We start from the raw sequence: 22,510 nt of genomic DNA, 5'->3' as shown, positions 1-22,510 counted from the left end.
CACACAGGTTCTTTTTATCAAGAATTTTTATAACTTACCATTATTTTAGTTAATTTTATCTAAGATTATGCATGACTTGTTTTATTTGCTGTGAGGACCCAGCTTAATTTTAAGTTTGGGGTGATTAATTGCTGTTACCAATTTTTTGCTGATTAGTGCTAAAAAAAATGATGATAAAAATTCACTCTGTTTTGAATGCTTGATTAGCTGAGTGGTAACTTGGAAATGATTTATAACCTGATATGTTTAACATTATCATTGCTTAAGTATAGCCAGATTTGATTGGATGAATTCCTAATCAATTAGGGATCTAACTTAGTTGATCAATACTTATATAAGCTGAAAATCAAATTACATGCCATAAATTTTTTTTGTGATCCCTGATTTGCTGATTCACTGATAAACCACTGGATTAACAACCCATGTGAGATATTTGAACCTAAACACTCTATTCCTTTGTGAGTGGTCATTGTGTATTGATGTTTTGAATGCTGCACTTTGTTTGGATGACTAATATGCTATTTCTGTGTGATTGGGGCATTGTTTCTGAATATGTAGCCTAGAGCCAAAAACCTCACCCTTCAATTATATCCCTTGATCCCTATATTTGAGCCTGAAACCTTTTTTTTTCTGATCATGTACCCTGATATTATGAGCCAAATTCCTTGTCCACCCTATATGGCTATCTTAGTATTTAGTTAATTCTCATTAGCTTAGAAATACAGTAAACTAAATAAGGCAAAGGGAAATTGGTTGTAAAAAAAGGAGGGAAAGAAAAAGAAAAGAGGATCAGGAGGTAAAAAAAGAAAAATCGAAAAAAGGGAACAAGTGATGTTATAAAAGGAGATCTCTGAGCTTGCCGTAAAAAAGAGAGAGGAAAAAGGCAAAAGTAAATTTTTTTTTAAAGTGATCAATAAAAAAGAGAAAGAAGTTATACAAAAGGGAGAAGAGAGTCACTAATTTCCCTTTGTCTTGTTTAGGCAAAAATCAGAAAAAGCTAATGAGGATTAGTTAGACACTAAAGGGTTAGCTTAATTAGCCAAGTGACCAGAAAAACAAAGATCCTAGCCCTGCCTCATTACAAGCCTTAAAGACCCTTTGATGGAGGTAGCATATTGGACTTCAAGTTTCTAAATGGTAGTGTAGATTAGGGCTGGCAATATGGGCCAGCCCGCCCCGGCCCGCCACTAGCCCGCCCCGGCCCGTTTTGACAAAATGGGTTGAATTGAGTAACCCGGCCCGTTTTATGAGTGGGCTGGCGGGCTACAGGCCAGCCCGCCTAAAATAAAAAAAATATAAAAATAAAATACAAAAAATTAAATTCTGCATAAAATCACATAAAAAAATCTGCATAAAAGCATACAAAAATCTGTATAAAATCCTAATGTGCTTATGAAACCAAGAAGATCAGTGTTTAATAATCTGCATATAAATATGCATCTTTCAATCCAAAAATAATAATAAAAAAATAAAATCATATCAGGATAAAATAGAATAACAAAACAAGTAACAAAGTGTTGTATGAGCAGTCCACAACAATTCAAAAAAGCCACTTGCAAGCAGAGAAATCTAAGATAAGAAGCTACATAACAATTGGGTAACCTAAAAAAAAAAAAAAAAAAATGACTTGGCGGGCTAGCCCACCCCGTGGCGGGCTGACCCATATGGGCTGGCGGGTTTGGCGGGGCGGGTTGGGCGGGCTGGTGGGTTGAAAGACTCAACCCAGCCCACCCCATTTGGCAGGCGGGGCGGGCCAGCCCGGCGGGCTCAGCCCATTTTGCCGGCCCTAGTGTAGATTGGAAGCATTCATGCATGATGATAATGAGTGAACTTCCTTATAAAAGAGAAGAGTGTGATTGATTGAATATATCTGGAAAGGAATTCAATGGAATGTCAATTGAATCAAGTTAAGTCAAGGGTTGCAACTGTTTGAATGAGCATGAATTTTTTGATTAAATGCTTATGTAGTTGTTGATTGACTGGAGTTGGATGATTAATTTGATGTAGGAATTGGTTGACATTAAGCCTGGTTAATGCTTTAAGAAGTGTGATGTTTTGCATAGATGGTTGATTAATTTAACTGAGTTATTGAAATTAAATCTATGTTGATATGTAACTATTTATTATTTTTTAGCTAACAGGCTAAGTTATGAGTGAAGTTTGTCTGATTACTTGAGGGCAAGCAATTAACTAAGTTTGGAGTATTTTGTTAGCTATAAATTATGATTATTTTAATGGCTTTGTTTTTACAATATTTGAGTTAAAGGCTGGATATAAGTGCATGGTAATGGGCCAAATGAGTACCAATCAACCCAATAAGGTAAAAGAGAGAGAAAGAGACAATTTGATGATTTACTATTCTCTTTTACTATTTTTACTGCAGTTAGAGAGCCATATGATCAACTCTTTGAAAGTGAGATCAAATCTAAACCATTGGATGGACAAAAATATGGATGGACAACAATTCAATTTCTTGGAGCTCTTTAGTTTCTAGCTAAATAGGAGTCTGAGTCATTAGGGCCACGAGGAGAGAACTTTCGTTTTTTTTAGTTTTCAGTTTTATGTCTTGAATCTTTTGTAATCTTTTTCTTTGAATCTGAGTGTTGAGAAATTCCTAAAAAGCTGAATGCTTGTTCTTCAATTCTTGCACTCGAAGTGCATTGACAACGCACCTTCAAGGAAAGGAATCATGGATCTGCATGCGAGCTATTGTTTTCATACTTCTGCAAGTTTTCTTCCTAGCTCTAGTTTAGGAACTTTGATTCTTGAAGAACCGGTTTGTAAACTTTTACTTTGAGTTTTCTATGCTGAATATTGGTAATGCATGTTTCTTTACTTTTTAGATTTGCAATATTTCTGAATATGGGTTTCTAAGTCCTTTCTTTTCTGGGTTGTCCAAATGATTGGATGAATATTTTCTGATGTGCATTGTTACTGTCGTTTATCTTATTCGTTTAATTCTTTCACTTTTAAAACTCGAGTAATTCATGGGAATGAAACTTGGGTAATTCAACAAAAATAAATTGAAAAATGCATTTTTGTTAAGTATTAAATGAACCTCTTGATTAGGGATAATCAAGGGTGATTTCTGATAAATTTTCTATAAAGTTTCAAGAAACTTTGGGAAAAGATCTTCTTGAACCTTAATGTTGATTCTGAAAAGTTTCAACTAAACTTGCCGTAGTACTTCAGAAATTGAGATAAACTTGCTGTAGTACTGTACGAATTTGCAGTTTGCAAATATTTTTGTCATCCATGATTTTGAGATATACTCAGAAGTCTTTTAATATTGATAAATCGATTCTTTACTTTTAGATCAGTTTTAATGCATGATAAAAACTATACAAAAAAAAAACTTCTTGTTCTAAAACCAATTAAGTTCCAATTTCAGAATTTTTAATTCAGAAAAATAAAAAGACAAATAATTCAACCTGTTCCCTGAGAACGATATTCTTTCATTTGAAAATTACTACCAACAGATATATAGTCTCATGTGGCCTTTATAAGGCCTTGGGCACTTCCACCCTTTGAGCTAGCTTTTGGGGTGGTGTATCCCAAGGTTCTTAGCACATTGTAAAGAACCTTGGGATACACCACCCCAAAAGCTAGCTCAAAGGGTGAAAGTGCCCAAAGCCTTATAAAGATCATATTAGTTGCCCACACAATTAATGGGGAACTATATATCTCAACAAATAGGTCAATTTTGAATTTCTTTGGGACCACGAATAACCTTTTTATTTTTTAGGGACTAAAACGGGTATCGTGAAATTTGCTCAGGAGCAAAAAAGTTATTTACTCTAGATTTTAATAGAGAAAAGAGAAGGTCCCAAGGATGCTTATGTTGAAATCCGAATTGTGAAACAAGGCTCTCAGAACTGAATTGATGACAAATAACTAGAAATTTCAGGCTATGTCTACCTTTAGGTCTGTTGAGGAGATAACACAATCCTCTTTGTTCCTTAGAAACTCTAATCTTGCTTCCTATGGCAAGATTCCGAGAAACCAAATGAGAATGGAAAAAAGTTATTGCATGTCATACAAACAATTGTCCTAAAAGCTTAACATGTTATGTGAAGACAAATTAATAATTTTATGTAGGGTTTTGCATCTATTATTTAACATGACCACAACAACTTTCTTACACACACAACATTTTGTGGGACCTGCAATTTTTGAAACCAAAAAAAAAAAAAAAAAACTCCGGCACGCAAAACGAATCTCTATATAACATAACACAATCACTTTTCCTACAACATAACTCTTATAAAACCCTTTTATGTATTATATTAAATTTCCAACACGCTCAAGCCATCTACTTGTGGTGGAAATTTCTAGAATATTTATTAAAATATTCTTACATGAGTGGGTGGTGGGAAGATCAAACTTTAGGCCATTTTGTCGTAGAGACTCTGATACCATATCATCTTTTTAGATTAAATTAGTAAGAAGGGATCCATTACCGATCATATGGTTTGAGGTACACAAATCAACAATCCAAGCACCAGAATTCCCTACTTGTGCATGTAGGGCAGTTAGGTTTTTACTTGATTAAGAACAAGTTCTGTGCTTACGGTTTTTCTCGTTTGACAGCAAAGTCGATCATCTTCCGGATCATTTCAAGTTGTTCTATGCTGGGATCATTAGTGGCTGGTTGCGCAATAACTCCTTCCCTAGTCAGAAAGTCATTCTTTCTCCTCATGCATAGGAACAATTGAACGCTTTGCGACCATAAGAGGTAGTTTCCTCCATTTAATTGATGCCATGTGATAATATAGGAGGGGCCTTCGATCTCTATGGACTGATTCACAATAGAACTAGATGGATTTCTAGTAAAGTTTCCTTGCGATCGGGGAAGTCTCCTGGTTCGATGCGTTAGAGATGCTCAATCTTTGAAATGCACTCACGGTGCCTAACTGCATTATCAAGGATGAATTGCGGACTCATAAAATTTTATTTATATTTGCATATTTAATTAATGGTGCCTCCGAATTTTTTTTTAATTTTTTTTTTTAAATGCATTAAAAAATAAAAGAATATAAACCAGAAGAGAAAAGAAAACTATTCACATATATCAAGCTTTGTTCTTTCACGCATATCTCAAATTTTTGTAAATGCTATTTCAAATTAGAATAAAGTATTTTTTGGATCCTCAATAAATATCACGGGGTTCAATTTAATCTCTTAGAAAAAAAAGGTCGACTCGTGGTCCCTCTGAAATTTAAAATAGACCTATGTTAGTCCCTAGTCCCTCAAAGGGACTAACATGGGTCTTCTTTGAATTTCAGAGGGACCACATTTCGACTAACTGTGTCTATTTTGAATTTCAGAGGGATCACAAGTCATTTTTTTTTCGTTAAGAGATTAAAATGAATCCTGTGATTTTTGTTGAGAACCCAAAAAATACTTTACTCTTCAATCTATTTTAAACGAATTTTTTTATATATATCTGCACTTGCATACATAGACAACCATGTAGCTCCACTAGTGTCATAGATGCATTAGGATCAAGCCCTCGTATAAGCTCTCATACAATCAAGAAAAATGTGTGGGAAGGTAATAATTATTTGTATTTATCATGTCACGAAAATAAGGAGATTACAAGGTAATTTATTAGAAAGGACCACTACAAGGTTCAACCAATCAGATCCGTAAAATATAACAAATAAAAAAAGAAGAAGCAATTAAAGGTTGACCAAATCAACATACAATCAAATGTAAAAATAATGACTCCTTTAATAATAAATAATAATCCCCTTAATGACTGGATTTGATCCGTAATATGTGTGTTGACCAGGAAAGAATTTGGGGCGGATAAAAACACTGCGCAACTAGTGAGTGAGGTATGTGAGCCATTGGCAATGGTTATTGTACAAAATATGGAGAATGAAAAGTCATACGATTAATAGCACTAGAGTTAATAACCCATGAATCTTCAGATGTAGAACTGTAAGTACTAATTAAAAAGTTGAGAGCATACGTCTTTACGAATTATATATAGCTCCACAACGAGAGTCTAAAGTTTTATTAAGGGAACGTTTGCTTCAAGAAATTTTTTTTGAATACTAGAAAAATTGTTGGAAAGTGAGTTTAGTAAAAAAATGTAAAAAAAATTATTTAGTTGACCGAAATATTATCAGGAAAATTTATTTAAATTTGTAAAATGTATGTTCGGGAGAAACTTCGCACTTGTTTTTTCACTTTCCAAGTTATCTCAAAATACCAAATCTCAAGTGGTATTCTGTAACAGTGAATTTCATCCAAAAATCAACACAAAAGTCATTTCTCCATCTATTCTATTTGCCTAGTATTTTTTTCAAAAACCTGAACCAAACGTGGTATTTTCCAATATCCACTTATACTTTTCCATCAATCCCAAAATAAATCTTCTATCAAACACTAGCTAAGGAGTTAATGAGAGGATGTACGTGTGTCATCTTAGGGCCTGTTTGGTGTGATGTATAAGGCATGATAATATAAGTTTATACTATACGTTATGACATTTTCAGTTGTTTGGTGTGACCATCATATAGTATAAGCTTATACAACAGGACCCCTTTATACATCAAAATGATGTATAACTTAATCCGGCTTAGGAGTGGTGGATTAGGCCTGATAAGGGGTTGATGTATTAATATTGTTTACAAATACAATTTCCTAGAACTAATATATCATTTCAATATTTATATATTAAAATAAATTTTTTTAATATATTAATTTTTAAAATATTGGAGAATATTATCTTATACAATATCATACTAAACACAGGATAGTATTAAAATTTAATCAGGTCTTATACTATTAGATCTTATACTATTAAACTTTATTATATACTATGCACCAAATATGCCCTTAGCTCTGGTAAGGGTTGGTACCTAGGGAGTTAATGAGAGGATGTACGTGTGTCATCTTAGCTCTGCTAAGGGTTGGTACCTTGTCCGCAACCTTGGGACTAAGTTTTGGGTGATCTTTGAGATGAGCATAATGGGCAAAGGTGCACTAGCGACTAGGCCATGCAACTCAAATGCCACAAAACACAAATGAGAATAAGCCTGTTTGGGAGGAGAACAATGATCATTTGGGCATGTTTGAATTCTATTTTAAAAAACAGTTTTTTGATTTTCAGTATAAAAAATAAAAAAAAACTTATTTGATAAGGTCTGTTTTATAAAAATAATTTTAAAAATTATAACTATTTTTTAATTTTTAGAATCAAATTCAAAAAACATATTTGAGTTGTTTTATTTTATGTTTTGACTTTCAACTTTCAAAATAAAAAAATATTTATTTCATTAACTATTGTGCGTAATAGTTTTAAAAATAAAAAAAATAAAAAAAAACACAATCAAACACAACATCTTCAGCGGTAAAGGGCTCATGTTATGAAACATCGACACTTCAAAAACTCTGACTTGTCATGTTTAACACTTCTCGACATTCAACGATATTCCGACACTTCCTAGCACTCCAACATGCGTTGCAAAGATTCAAAAAAGAATCAAATGTTGTATTATGTTGCGTTTTTAGTTTAAACTATTAGATTTATTGGATTACCATTACCATTTTATTGAGTTTAATATAAATATTTGGAATATCTTATGTATCTTTGCAAAATTGATAAGTATTATAATAAGTTTAGCTTCATTTTTTATTAAACTATTGAATATTAAATATATTATACACCACGTAAGTTAAAAATATTATTTAATATCAAAACGTGTCCTAACATATCAAAATCTAATATTTTTTAAAATTAATATATCAAAGTCTTGTATGATATTATATCTCTTGTACCATATTGATCTCTGTGAAATTTTATAGGGCTCATGCATGACTTTCTAGCAATGGGTCTACTAAGAATAGATGGGTATGGCACAACAGACCTGTTATTGACTTCACCTATTCAAGAAACAAAAATGGTGGTTGACGGTAGTTGCCAGAGAGCAGCGATGTGAAAGGTCTATTTAAACCCAAAATAAGGTATTTGAGAGTAACGAAGACATACACATAAGTCAAGAGAGCTAGGTTGTAAATGAAGACATTTTTTTTTTTTTTTTTTTTTTTTGTTTTTGGTAGACGCGAAGTCTCCCATATTCCGAGCTTTATTATTACTCGAATTCTAATGTGCAAATATTTACAATATTTACACTAATGTAAATAATTACTTTCCTAATAAAGAGTTGATTACAGGTAAACAAATACTAAGCAAATACTAAGCAAATCAAACTCATAATCACTCACACACCTTCTCTAAAATGTGTCCTACCATAATCTATCTAATCAAAGAAACAATCTAATAATAATTACACAATTATATAACTATATTTACAACAATGACACATGTCATGGCATTCTTATTTTAAATTTTATTTTTATGAATTAAATATTCATATCTCTTTTCTGAATTATTTAGATTTTTAAAAATTTTATTTGAATTGAACTGTGCATATATTTATTATAATTTTAAGTAATTTTATTAATTTATATAATTTAAATTTTATCTAAATTTAAAATACTTATACGAAACTGTTGGGTATGACTCATGCTTTGCATGTTGATGAAGGTCTTTGTAGTCGGGGTCAGCATAAAAGCAATTGGAGTTCCACTCCTAAATGAGCGGACGAGGGCCTGGGGCAGCGCCTCCAGACCCGTAGATGCTAGGTACTGTTGAGGGCTTTTTTTTTTTTTAATAGTTTGAGCTTGGATCTATGAATAGTTACTATTAGGGTTTTCCTAATCATATTTATATTCTTCATGTAACCCGAGTAACTTGTAATGAATGATGGTGAAGTGAATAAAATACAAACAAGCTGAATATAATCTACATTGAATGAATCAGGATAAATTATTGTGTCAATTCTCTTTCGCTCTTTAAAATATCACAATGGATCATTTTCTCAAATCCAAGTGTGCTATCTTATTTAAGGAAATTTTTACAGTACTACTACCTTACCCACTTTTCTATACATTCCTCCAATATAAATTAAACACCTATGCTGATTGATGACATGGAAAAGAAAAAAAAATATATTAAAAACAAGTGTTTAATTTTCAATAGCAATAGTACATACTACTCTTGTACCATAAATGAGCTCCTTATTTAACGTTGAAATTGAAACTACTACTTGGAAATGAAGACATAGCTTATAGAATGAAAACAATGGGTGACAAATGGCACTTACGTTAGATGAAGTGGAAGGAGCACGACTAAAAAATATATAATAAAATAAAGAAACTGTTTGTACAGATAAGGCATTTTTGGATCTTAGTGCTAATTTAAAAATCATGCAACGCCCACTCAATCGACAATGAAAAGACCTGCGAGATCCAACCCCACCACATCACAAAAAGTGCAACTTTTTCGTGAATTCACCAAAAGGTTCTTCACATTCATACTATTTACAAATCCATTTCACTAGCTATTGCTATTTACAAATTTAATTTATTTTAAAATTTTTATAAAGTTAGTTTTTGTTAAAAGTAAATTTAAAGAAAGTAATTTATATTTAAATATTTTAATCTAAAAAAGTATTTTTAATAAAATCAATATTATTATTTGTGATACTTTTTTTTTGTAATTTTTCCTTTGATTCATCATAAGTTTTCCAGAGAGCATATTTGTTTTAGATAGTTTTTTTTTTTAATATTCCAATCGGTTCATTGCTTCGCAATTAATCCGATTCGGAGCGAGTTCAAGATTAAAGCTTTGTTTTAGATAGTTTCTATTGCAAATGTACGTTCACACATTTTTCAATCATAAAAAAAATAGAAAAATATTAATCTCATGTGACATGTGAGAATTTTTCTCTCGTGCACTCACAACTTAGAGAAGAAAGAAGAGAGAATAGAGAAGATAAAAAAAAATAAAGAGTAGGCCCCCCTCTTAATTTGCGAGTGCATGAGAAAAAATTCTCTCATATCACATGAGAGTAATATTTTTCAAGAAAATATGGAGCTCCTGATTTTTAATGCCGGCATTTTAAATTTTTAAAAAACTAACATGTTAATAGCGTTCGAATTGGTCGAAAGTTTGATACATATATAGTTATAGTTTGAATAACTGAGTTAGTCCGAATTTTACAATTATCATAATAAAAATATAAAAGTGAACAATTTTATTTTACCTAATTTATATAAAAATATTAATAATCATTTTGCTTTAAATTTGGTTAGGCTAATAATTATTGATGAAAATCTCAAACAGAAACACTTGAATTTTATAACTAAATATGATAGATCTATACATAATAAAAATTTTATTTACCTTTCTCTGAGAATATGATCAGCCTTTCTCATTGGAAGTGAGCTATTCTGAAGCCAGAGCTAGGGTCTTTATCTTTCAAGTGACATAGTATCTCGCTATATAAGTGCTCAAAGAGGCAGTGATATGAATCAAAGGTTTAGGAGAGTCACCGTGAATATTATCTCAATTATGATTGAGAGATGGGAAATATGTAAGGGTACAGTGACCTTAACATTTGATAAAATAACAAATCATAAAAGTCATGTATGCTTGATACCTCTTTATATGGAGAGAAATAGTTGAGAAATATTCATTAATCATGAGAGAGAGGAAAGTCTAACTGTTTCACTTATTAATGTGCGCCATTATAATCTATGTGATAATCTATGATGGGAGTGAGGAATAATCTACATTGAGATAAGTATGCTCATTATAAGAAGACATGAGTATGATACCTTAATGGTTCTTTGTAGATCAACCTACATGTTTTAGGCATTGAAGGCTGGTCCATAAAAGGAGGATATCCTAATTCATTCAAAAATGTTTTCTTTCACTCTTATATATACTTACATTTTATAGCTCACAAGAGCTAAGGGTTAGTTTTAGCAAGTAATCATATTTTATTGGAAGTCATTGTTTTCATTTGTCACTCCAAGACACAACACCTCGGAGAAGGAAGAAAAATCGAATTGGGACATTATAATTTAAGGTTTCTTCATTTATTTTGGGACATTGCGAGTCATTGTATTCTAAGTTTCAGATTCTGATCTATTTCAATTATGATTCCAGTACAGTATTTAAAAGAATAGGGAGTCTTTACCAAAAAAAAGAATAGGGAGTTTCACCAGCGAGTTTATGTGCCATGGCTTGAAGCATGGCCTTGGGATTCCTGTCTTAGCTATATATATAAGGGGATTGTTTTTATTATGTTAAATAACATAAAACCATCTTCTTACACACACAAATTTTATATGGGATCCATTTTAAATTTTTTCTCTTTTTCCTATTCTCTTTCCTCTTTTTTCCTTTTGTGAGTGTAGGAAGTTTGTTTTTATGTTATGCAACATAACAAAAACAATTCCCTATATATAAACACTAAATTATACGATTTAAAATTAGTAAAGCCTTGATCCTACTCATACATGCTGTTCTTAATATTTGAGTAATTAAGTCAGCAGCAACAAATGATTATATATAGATGAACAAAACGTGAACAGTGGTGTCAAGCATGCGCTCAAGCGTGACCATTTAATTTTATTTTTTTTAGATATTTCAACCAGTTCATCGATTCGGAGTGGGTTCCAAAATTAAGGCTTTAAATCCCTTCCAAAGACGATATTGAGGATTATCAAATATATGCTCTCACCCCACCTGCTCAATTATCTGGCACCAATTAAACTACCATCGTTTGATGACCATTTAAATATATATACCATCACATACTATATGTGAATAATGAAAAAGGGTCAACCAAACAAATAATTATTAATTGAAAAAAAAATACATATATATATATATATATATATATATATATATATATGTAGGGTCAGGATCATTTTATACCAGTATAACTTAAACTTTCAATCTTGATTATTGTTCTTGTTTATATCTAATTCATGATTCTAATTTATTAGACACATGAACCGTTCGATATAAGCACAATGGTCAAGATTGAATATAAAATTTCTTATTATTACATCGATATAAGAATAACATTTATATATATATATATATATATATATATATATATATATATATATATATATATATATGAGGTAGGATCTTTTGACACCATTGTCAAATTTGAAGTTTGACATCTCATCTGAAAGTCGTTAGATCTAAAAAGATCAATGGTGTCACATGCTTACAAATCAGAGTCGTTGATCTTTTTTGATCTAATTGCTCTCAAATGAGGTGTCAAATTTCAAATTTGACACTGATATCAAAAGATCTTACCTATATATATATATATATATATATATATATATATATATATAATGGTTAATTTATGTTACCAAGCTTATTTACTAACCTGTATCCAAAATAAAAAAGCTTACTTACTAACCAAATTTCTTATGGAACTTAACTCATGGTTTTCACTAATCTTTCATAAGAATGTTCACTCCCTTAAAGAAAAAGATATTAGAAATAATTTCAAGATGTTATGAAAGATGTCAAATAAAGAAAATTTACAATGACTTATTTTAATTTTTTATTATCAAAATATTAAATATTAATGGATAAGGGCAGTTGAGAAAACAACTAAGAGATTTGAGGACTTTCGAATAAGTCAAATAGTGCTCTCTATTTTATATAAATTAGTCAATAAATTAATAGTTCATATGAAACCGACCATGGAATTTGATGTGTAAGTTTCATTTTTATTTCGTCTTTTTTATTGTATTTTATATTTGAGAAACATTTTATATAACAAAAACAAAAGAAAAGAATGCATATTACATGAGGTAATTAGCACCTATAAAATAATATTAGATAATTCAATGTTTATGCTAATATTTAAGGTTTGCGTCTAGTCTTTATTGCTTATGTTTTAATTCTAGGTTAATATTTAATAGAAATACATTTATTTTTAAATAGGGTTGATATTGGGCAATTGTGCATTTAGGATTTCTAGAGAAATGGTAAGTCCTATTTTAAATATAACACTCGGTTGATATTGGAGTTGAAAGGTTTCTGATTTAATGCGAAATAATTTGGAATCGTGCTAAAAATTTGATAATTATGTTAACCATTTAAAGTAGAAAATATCATATATCTATAAATTTTCAGGATATCGAATAATTTTTTTTTATTAAGATAAATATAAGATCATTTTTTAAAATAAAATCAAATAAACATGCACGGCAAATAGACATTAGATACGTAATTACAATATGATAAAAAATTTATCCTTTTAAATGACACAAATTATATTATTTTATTTTCACAAGAAATAAAATTCATATCCTTATTTTTTTATTCACTCTCTCCTTTATAATCCATTTCTTTTTTCACTTAAAATAATATAATTTTATATTATTTAAAATGACATATAACATAATTTCACATTATTTAAAATCACATATATTTTGTCTTACAACATATACTTGTTGTAGCTATATTATGCAAATTAAATAACTGAGCAAGTGAATACTGTGGGGGCACGAAACCAAGGACCCCACGAATCCATAGATGACTTGCCCAGTTGCCCCCAAAGCCTGAAAAGCCCAATTGATAAAAAAATAAAAAATTGTAAAAAAGGTCACAAGACATGTTACCATTTGTCCACCTCAACCAGCATGTGATGCACTTTTTAGAAAAAAACAGTGAGTATTTATTTAAATTTTTTTATAGAATATAAATAAATAAAATATAAAAAGCAAAAATATCAAAGTACAATAAGAGAAAGTGCATGAAAAGATTATATATAGTAATGGGAGTATTAATTTTCTCATGTGAGGGACCAATAAAAAAGAAAGCCCTGACCTTTTTCCTTTCACTATGAAAAGGACATGGCCCCACTTCCATTATATTTGTTTACTCTTTTGTTTTGCACTTTTTATCAACTTTGCTTATGTCACCTTACCTATACACTCACATCAAACACCACTTGCTATTCCTATCTATCCATCTATCTGTATGAAGTTCTGAACATAGCAGAGAGAGAGAGAGAGCATAGGAGGAGAGAGAAACATAAACAAAAAAAAGTGAGTGAGAGAGAGAGAGAGAAGTATCTATGTTTGTTGTCTTGAAAAGTTCAGCTGCTTCTGGGGTTCTTTGCTTTCAAGTTTTGCATTAAAATATTATAATTTTTCTGAAAAAGCTCGCCGATCTTGTCCTCTTTGTCTTCCTTGCCGTAAGGTAATTTTCTTACCTCGTGTTTTTTTCCATCTGTGTTTTTCATCTTTCATAGAAAAACATGTTTTTTTTTTTGTTTTTTTATTTTATTTTATCAAAGTTCATGTTTTTATGGGCATGAAACTTTTTCTGGGTGCTTTACACAAGGAAAGGTTGAGAATTAATTGACTGTTGAATTATTCTGGTATATGATTATTGGATTAGATATGTTGTTCTTGTTGTCTCTGTTTCTTCCCCTTCCAATTTTTTTTTTTGTGGGTATTTGATTCTGTGTTAGTGACTTTTCTGACTTTTTGGTTATTTGGAATTGATCTGCTACTTATAACTTATCACATGAATGATGTTTGTTAAGGTTGCTGTGACAAACCGGTTCATTTTTTTTTCTCTATGAATTTCGTGGTTGTTGTTGTTGTTGTTTGGTTGATCATGGAAATGCCCTTGTTTATATCCAAATTAAAATGGTAATTTTGCTATGTAAAATTTCATTTAGTGTATTCAGTAATTTTTATATTTTCAAATCTAAAGTCCCGTCGGAAGTTCTTCTTGGCAATTATTATTAGGTAATGTTTCTAATTATATTTTATTATTATTATGAAAGAATCAATTCTGTTGTATAATTTCTTGCTGATCTGAAATGGTTTTTCAAGTTTGATAGTTTACTTTTTTTTTTATCAGTGTCTAACAGCTTCCTAGTTATATGACAGAATTTGGCTTCAGCATCTTCAAATAAGGAGGAATTTCTGTTTTGTTTGAAGATATTATAGTTTGTATACTATAGACTGCTACTAATTGGAGATTTCTTAATTGAGATTAAGAAAAAAGAGAAAACTCAGTTCAAAGATGGGTTATATATGTGATTTTTGTGGAAACCAGAGGTCCATGGTGTACTGCCGATCTGATGCTGCGTGCTTATGTTTGTCATGCGATCGAAATGTTCATTCCGCTAATGCCCTTTCCAGGCGTCATTCGCGGACTCTTTTATGCGAGAGATGTAATTCACAACCTGCCTTTGTAAGGTGTGCTGAAGAGAAAATTTCACTTTGCAAGAATTGTGATTGGTTAGGTCATGGTACCTCTACATCTTGTTCAACACATAATAGGCAACCAATCAGCTGCTATTCTGGCTGCCCTTCAGCGGCAGAACTGTCTTCTATGTGGTCATTTGTGTTGGATATCCCTTCATTGAGTGAATCTACATGTGAGCAAGAACTAGGATTAATGAGTATTAATGAGAACAGCAACAAGACTTCTTGGATTCCTCCAGAAAACCAGAATGCTTCTCGTTCAGATAAAGTTACTGATGCACCTGGTATGGATAAGTCTTGGGTTTGTACATCTTCAATGCCCGAGTCAAGCTCAGAACCTCGTATTCTGGACCAGCCAGCTGGACCTGCCAATGAATTTATGCCAAAGGTATAGCTGAATGTTATATTATCATTTTCATCATGAGTCTCGTAACCAGCACTTGGTGTAATGAACGTTCTAAGTTCTAACAACTGCCCAGGGAATGAAATTGCAAGCTTGCCAGGGATGAGTGCTTTGTCTCAACTTGTTTGATGGGTTTATAATTTTGTTTTCCTATCGAAGCCATAGAGTAAAAGAAACATTATTAGCAAAGCTTGTTTTCCTATGTAGTTTATTGTCAACCACTTCATTTTCCTTAATCATCATTCCTTTGGTTGAATTCTCTAGTTTTGTGGCTGTTTGTGCTTATGTATTGATTCTTGGTCTAAAGGTATATTTTTATTTAATATAAATATAAGCTTTCCTGATTTATTAGTAGCTGGAACTCAAAAACAGAAGCTGCATATTTGTATCTTGTAGACGGCTTAGTTAAAAGGTCTATACTGAAATGAGTTACACATCTTTAGTTATCTATATTGAAATTCTCATAAATTCATCAATTAAATTACTAATCCCTCGTAATTAATCTGCAGTTATACTGTCCTGCTACCAAATGCCCTGCACTATGTGAAGATGATGATCTGTATGCTGATTTCAACATGGATGAAGTGGATCTAAATCTTGAGAACTACGAAGAACTTTTTGGTATGTCCCTCAGTCATTCTGAGGAACTTTTTGAAAATGGTGGCTTTGATAGCTTGTTTGGGACAAAGGATATGTCTGCTGCAGATTCCAATTGTCAGGATGCTGTTGCTGCTGAGGTGCTAAATTCTTGACATTCTTTGTCTGTGTTAATCTTGTTCTTGTGTATTCACTTGTGTTCATTTGTTTTCTCCTTAATCATGTGGTTCTTCTGAATATCGTAACTATTATGATAAAGATTTAGAAATAGGGCCTATGCTCAGTCACAACAGGGATTATAGGCAACTTTCATTCTAAGCATGCTCCTATATGAATTTAATCATTAATTGTCTATGTTCTGTTATTAGTCTATTCATCAGCCTCCACTAATAGCTTAAGCTTTTAGGAGATTTGGTCCTAGACATGGCATCAAAGCCTCTATTACCAAATGGTCAAGAGTTCAAATAAGGCTGTCCCCATTCTTCAATATAAGATTTGAATTTTAGCCCAAGTTAAAAAAAATGAGCCTATTCGTTGTCCATGTTTCAAGCCCAGATTGCCCTTGAGTGAGGGGCTTGTTAGATATAAAAACTATTCATAAGCCGGTACCTACTAGGTTAAGCTCTTAGGAGAGATGGTCCTTAACACAAACAATCAAAGTACTGATGTTAAATACTGATTTATCTGGAATTTGTAAAATGATAAAGAAATAACATAAAATATCAGTGTATTCTCTTTTAAATTTATTATATTTATTTGAGGAGGCACTTATATTTTCTTCACCTACATATGGTGCATACATTTAAGTGTGAAGAATGAGATGTTCACCATTCAGTATGATGCATGCTTGTAATATATAAGTCATACTGGACTGAGGATTTTGTTTTCTTTTGTGGAGGCTGTGTTGTTTAACATTTCTTTGATTAAATACTTATTTTCAGATCTTACTTTTATGTTCAGGGGTCATCAGTTGGACTGGTCAATCCATTGCAACCAGCATGCAGCAATGCAGCATCTGCAGATTCCATATTGAGCACTAAAACTGAACCAGTTCTTTGTTTTACGGGAAGGCAAGCCCAATCAAACCTTTCTTTTACTGGCATTACTGCAGAGAATAATGCTGCAGAATCTCAAGATTGTGGGGCTTCTTCGACGCTTTTTATGGGAGAACCTCCTTGGTTTACTCCTTGTCCTGAGAATTCCCTACAATCTGCTAACCGCTGTAATGCTGTCATGCGTTATAAGGAAAAGAAGAAGACACGCAAGTAAGTAATTGCAATAATACAGTTCAGAATAAATTACTCTTTGCTCCAGTGAATTTTGCATTTACTACATAGACCTACTCTCAATTTTGAAAACCATTACAAACTTGCGTCCTTTTAGAAAAGCAGCTCCCACTAACTCTAAAGCAGGCCCAATGATTTGTTAACTTTGCAGTTAGCTCATGGATTTTTGATGATTAAGTGTCATTCCTGCCATTGCTTAGCTATTTATGTTGAGGAAAGGGGACTAATGCACATTCGTTTTGTACATCTTAATGGAAGATTCTGTTTGATGGCCAACCATTTGAATTTAATGTTCTAGACCTCATGAATGTGTTTTAACTCTTCTCTCAACGTTCAACACTTTACAACGCTAGGAATGAACTTTGAGCTCATATGAGCTAATAGCTTAGTTAACCGATCTGTTGGGCTTGACAGTATTTTGGATTGTTGTAGTATTTTTCATAAATATGCAAGGGTAACGAATCCGTGAAAGTCTCTTTGCAAATATGTAAGGGTAACGCTGTGTATAAGGATTGCCTTCGCAAGTTGAGTTTCAATGGGGAGTGATTTATTTTTTACTAGTATTTTATATAAATCCAATGGAATTTTGTATTGTTTTTCATAATAAAGGGGAGGTCTGTGTAGTAAATGCAAAATACTGAGGAGGGCTATTTATATAGCCAAGGGTGTTGGTTAAATATTTGCCATTGTTGAGATGAAAGTATTGATGACGGCCATAGTTTATTGTCTTTGTTCTGTTCTCAACTTGTGATTATTTGTTTTTAATGTTTGCTATCAAGCTAGATAGCCCTTTCCTGACTAGTAACTACTGGGTTTGTTTTTGTTTTGAAACTTTAAAACATGTTTGCTTGCTCTTAAGTTTATTTAACATCAATTGTTATTATCTTATTAGGTTTGACAAAAGAGTGAGGTATGCCTCTCGCAAGGCAAGAGCCGATGTCAGAAGGCGTGTCAAGGGCCGGTTTGTCAAAGCCGGTGACATGTATGATTATGACCCTTTGAGCCAAACCAGAAGCTACTGAGTATATACAACTTTTAACCATGTTTTATAAAAGGAAAGAAACAGTCATATAGTTGCAAAAGAAAACACTGAAAAATGGATGAAATTTGATGCTTCTTTCTCCATGCAATCAATGACAATCTGTCTGATTTTGTAACAGGGGCCTAGATTTTCTTCAAGGAGGAAAAGGGGTGTAACAAAGATGTGTTCAACAGCGTTAAGCTCAAGAGCTGATTCTCTATTCTTCACTGCAAAGTATATCCAACTTATGATGTCATTTGACATGACATTATCACAAAGTGCACCCTTCAGGCTATGGTGATTGGATTGCCTTTCTGATAAACTTGGCAAATTCTGCTTCTAAATTCTTCTCTGAGAATTCAAAAGTCTTCTAAGTTCTTTGGCCTTAACCATGTTCCATGTTTGTCATGTGGTTATGTAAACTTCCCCTCTGCTCTGGTCACATGTAGCATGCCTTAGATGGCATGATAAGTGACTTCATTTGACAGTTCCATATAAACTATTCGATTGTATATTGTAATATTTTTGCCTCTTCTCTTTGACATGTATAGCACACAATCTACATGTTTGCAGTTAGATGTATAATTGCCCAACGGTTTTGATGTTAGACAAATTGTAAATTCAATGGTGTATGTATAGAATAGGACTATGTTAATAGCAATCTATATTGGACATGTATGAATACAAGTTTTCTTTGTGACTTGGTATTTTATTTGGGTGCTGTTGATGCACTTCAATTGCATGGCGTATTCAACCACCCCCCCCCCCCCCCCCCCCCTAAAACCCTAAAAAAGTGATATGTTTTAAAGATGTAAATAATGAGATTTCAATTACCAAAAAAAAAAAAATTTTAATTTTAATAATTTATCGTAATTTATATATTATCTTATTGAAGATGTATGCTAGATAAACCTAGAGAATCACTGGATGATGGACACATGATTAATGATTTTACTGGAAACCTTTTCTTAGTGTTGTAGAACAGAATAAAGATGTATATAATAATTAAAAAAATTGATACTTCTGCTAAGAATTATATTTTTAATACCTTTTTTTTTTTTGGTATTCTTGTTAATACCTTTCTAATCATGCTGCAATTAATACCAGCTTTCTGATTTTAATATGACGTCAAGACTTAATAGCTATTTTAAGTGATTTATTGAGTAATTATGTATTTACCCTTTAATTTTAGTTTGTTAGGCTAATCATGTATTTTAAATTAAATTAAGGTAGATAAGTTCTTACTAATTTACCTTAGAGATAAACTCATTTTTAAAAAATAAAAAAATGAACACATTATAAAAAAAAAAAAAAACCTATTTCCGCTCGATATTACATCAGAACTGGTCAATGAAACATTAAAAATGAGCATATTTTTTTTTAAAAAAAAAAACTGAAAATAAAAGAGGAGCATTCTAGGTTCAAAAAAACTCAACTTATTTCCACACCAAAAAAAAACTCAACTTATTCCCAATCCCATGAATGAAACATGCGAAAGCGTGGACAAAGAAAATTACAATACACACGAAAGCACGCTGTTTATGAGATAAGGTTTTTGGGTGAAGATTCTTATCAAACGCTACTGTCACACAATGACATGGACATGGAGGAAGGGTTCACAAGGAAGATAATACGGCACGTGTCATATGACGAATAGCACACTGACACCTATGAGGCAGGAGATGGAATATCACGTGACATTCACAAGTTTTGCTTTCTGCATCATTAGCATTAGCTCTTTTGTTTTTTACTTTCTTGTCCTGTTTGCTTCTTTATATCTCTTTGTTTTTGTCTTTTCTGTCAGCATCATCTATTAATAACTATAGTTTCCCTTGTTCAGAATCAGAACAACCGTGTAAGCTGAATTTGGTTCAATCATGACTTGATTCCAAACGTGAAATGTCAAAGTCCTTAGGTATACGTACACCTTGAATTATTGCATGCTTCATTTGAATATTTCTTTATTTTATTTATTTATTTGTATTAAAAAATTAAATATACAACCTATTACATAACCACTTGTATCCCTCCTCGTCACTAAACTAACCCTAATTGCTTTTCATTTGAACAACTCTCGTCAGCCCTCAACCACACAGCAGTGTGCCTTAACAGAGCATAAAGATTGCCATGAGTTCTAGATTTTGCCTTCATGTTAGATGGTGTACCGTTGGGATCTATAAGCCAACTATGTTTCATTTGGGGATGGAGTCACTGTATGGATGATACCCTTAGCACAAGAGGCACTGTTCCAAGTATGAAGTAAGCAATCAACAATGGGGTTAGGTGTGTGTATATGTGACTCAATATAAATGGGCAGAATAACGATACATAAGATATCTTTTTGGTGTGCCAAGGGAGCTTATTTATAGGGGAAGGTGATGTGAATCTTGTGTGGGTTGGTGAGGAAGGGGTAAACCCTCCTTGGGATCTGCTAATGGTGACAGACGCTGCTGGGCGTGGCAGGCGCTGCTATGATAGCAACGATGCGCCCCATATGCCTGACGGTGTCAGCGTGCGACAAAGGGCAGTATCCTCTTATGGTATCTGGGGCAGTCACCTTTGGGGGTTGTGGTCCCAAGACGGGACATTTTAGTGTTTCCCCTAGGGAGTGTCGTCGCGTTGGGGGTTGGGGGCTGAAAGTTGGTAGGGCTGACGTGGATAGGGGGTTGGGATTGGGCTTGGACCTTTGGGCCGCTGTGTTGTTGGGCCATCCGAAACAAGAGCCCCCCAGCTTGGTAGCAAGCGTAGGTTGGTGCCAAGGTAAATGGGCTTGGGCGACGCCTTGCTGACGATCTGAGTGGTTGGTATAAGCGTGGTGAGGGATCTCTTGATGACTCGGTAAGTATTTGGAGTCTTGGCGGTTCGGGGTTTCATACCATTTGTATCTTTGGCGGGCTGCGTGATTTGCAAGGGGCTTTTTGGACCTTTCACCTTTATGGCAGGAAATGTGGCTTTTCAGTTTTCGAGGAGCAGTAATGATGGATGCTTCCATCATTGTAATTAACCGCAGGCACTCAAACGTCACAAAGCACGGCGCATTAATGCGACGTGAGGGGTGTCTTGTCCCCCTGTAATTACCTTTAGGCCCCTCATCACAACCGCCTATTATCTAACGGTTGTGTTATCCTACGGTCGAAATGGTGGGGTACTACACGTGTACGCCATCCTGATCCTTCTCACTCTATTTAAAGGGGTTTTTTCCCTCCCTGAGGACCTTCTTCATAAATCTTAGGCTCTTCGTGTTTCCGGAGAGGGCTTTGGGACCTGTGGTTTCGTATTCTGGTGAGGCGTCTGGTTCCCGTCTCAATTGTGGGCGCTAGGTGGTGACTGGTGAGAACGCTTCTAGATCTGGTAGGCGCCAGTCTGCTGGATCTAGAAGGCGACGATCTGGTGGGTCTGGTGAAGAGGTTGGTAAGTTTCTTGTGTTTGAGTTGTTTTTTGATTGAGTTATTGGTAGGGGGATGCTGGTGGTCCGGGGAGTAGGAGTTGGGTGATATGGAGGTTCGCAGTTTGACTTTTTGTTGATCTTCTTGGTGTCGGTTGAAGTGTTTGGCGATTGACTGTGTGTTTGTCGCTCCCAGGTTTGATTTGAGGGCATTCTCTTGACTTATGGCGGTTGCGCAAAATCACGAAGGCTTTTTGGCGAGGGATTGGGTAGACTCGATGGTGGCATCATCTTCATCTTGTTATATCAGTGGGGCTATTTTGAACCAGGCTTATCAAACAGAAGGCAATTTTGATTTTACTGAAAGTGCCGAAGACGAGATGAAGTGGCAAAGCATTGCGGTCAGGGGTGCTGACCGAGTTTGTGACAAGCCTTGCCGTAGGGCGATCTCTCGATGGCGGTTCATGGTGTACAAGACTCACTTTACGGATCAGAAAGTTAGGTTTCCCTTATCTGAGTTCGAGATGGGGGTGTTAGCCCATCTACGAGTTGCGCCTTCTCCACTGCACCCTAATGCTTGGGCGTTTGTTCGGGTCTTTGAAAAGATATGCCGATATTTCAGATGGGTGTTCTCTGTGCGGTTATTCTTTTATTGCTTCCAGGTGTCGCCCTCATTGAAAAAGCTTGGTTGGGTT

General features: G+C 33.4%; 1 protein-coding gene across 4 annotated transcripts; it reads left to right on the top strand.

Annotated features, from left to right (window-relative positions):
• Window positions 1-13,929: 13,929 nt before the first annotated feature.
• LOC133307964 (zinc finger protein CONSTANS-LIKE 9-like) lies at window positions 13,930-19,026 on the top strand. 4 transcript variants are annotated; one of them, XM_061508549.1, is made up of 6 exons: window positions 13,930-14,101; window positions 14,803-15,511; window positions 16,036-16,263; window positions 17,084-17,388; window positions 18,302-18,391; window positions 18,570-19,026. In XM_061508549.1, exons 2-6 carry the CDS (start codon window positions 14,939-14,941, stop codon window positions 18,604-18,606), a joined length of 1,233 nt encoding a protein of 410 aa, XP_061364533.1. In that variant the 5' UTR covers window positions 13,930-14,101; window positions 14,803-14,938; the 3' UTR covers window positions 18,607-19,026. The 4 variants fall into 4 exon arrangements, with proteins under 4 accessions (XP_061364533.1, XP_061364531.1, XP_061364534.1 ...); XM_061508547.1 differs by having other exon boundaries at window positions 18,302-18,431; XM_061508550.1 differs by lacking the exon at window positions 18,302-18,391.
• Window positions 19,027-22,510: the final 3,484 nt, after the last annotated feature.

This window comes from Gastrolobium bilobum, unplaced genomic scaffold (genome assembly GCF_033153095.1).
Source record: "Gastrolobium bilobum isolate Gb01-03AN ecotype WA unplaced genomic scaffold, APGP_CSIRO_Gbil_v1 utg24596, whole genome shotgun sequence".
Lineage (NCBI taxonomy): Eukaryota > Viridiplantae > Streptophyta > Magnoliopsida > Fabales > Fabaceae > Gastrolobium > Gastrolobium bilobum.
This window is presented reverse-complemented; position numbering and strand designations above follow the sequence as displayed.

Bases quoted from the DNA above. Each gene is read 5' to 3' on its own strand.
- LOC133307964 (XM_061508547.1), top strand. From the start codon at position 14,939: ATGGGTTATATATGTGATTTTTGTGGAAACCAGAGGTCCATGGTGTAC. The intron at 15,512-16,035 runs GTATAGCTGAAT...ATTAATCTGCAG, and splicing joins CCAATGAATTTATGCCAAAG to TTATACTGTCCTGCTACCAA. The intron at 16,264-17,083 runs GTGCTAAATTCT...TTTTATGTTCAG, and splicing joins AGGATGCTGTTGCTGCTGAG to GGGTCATCAGTTGGACTGGT.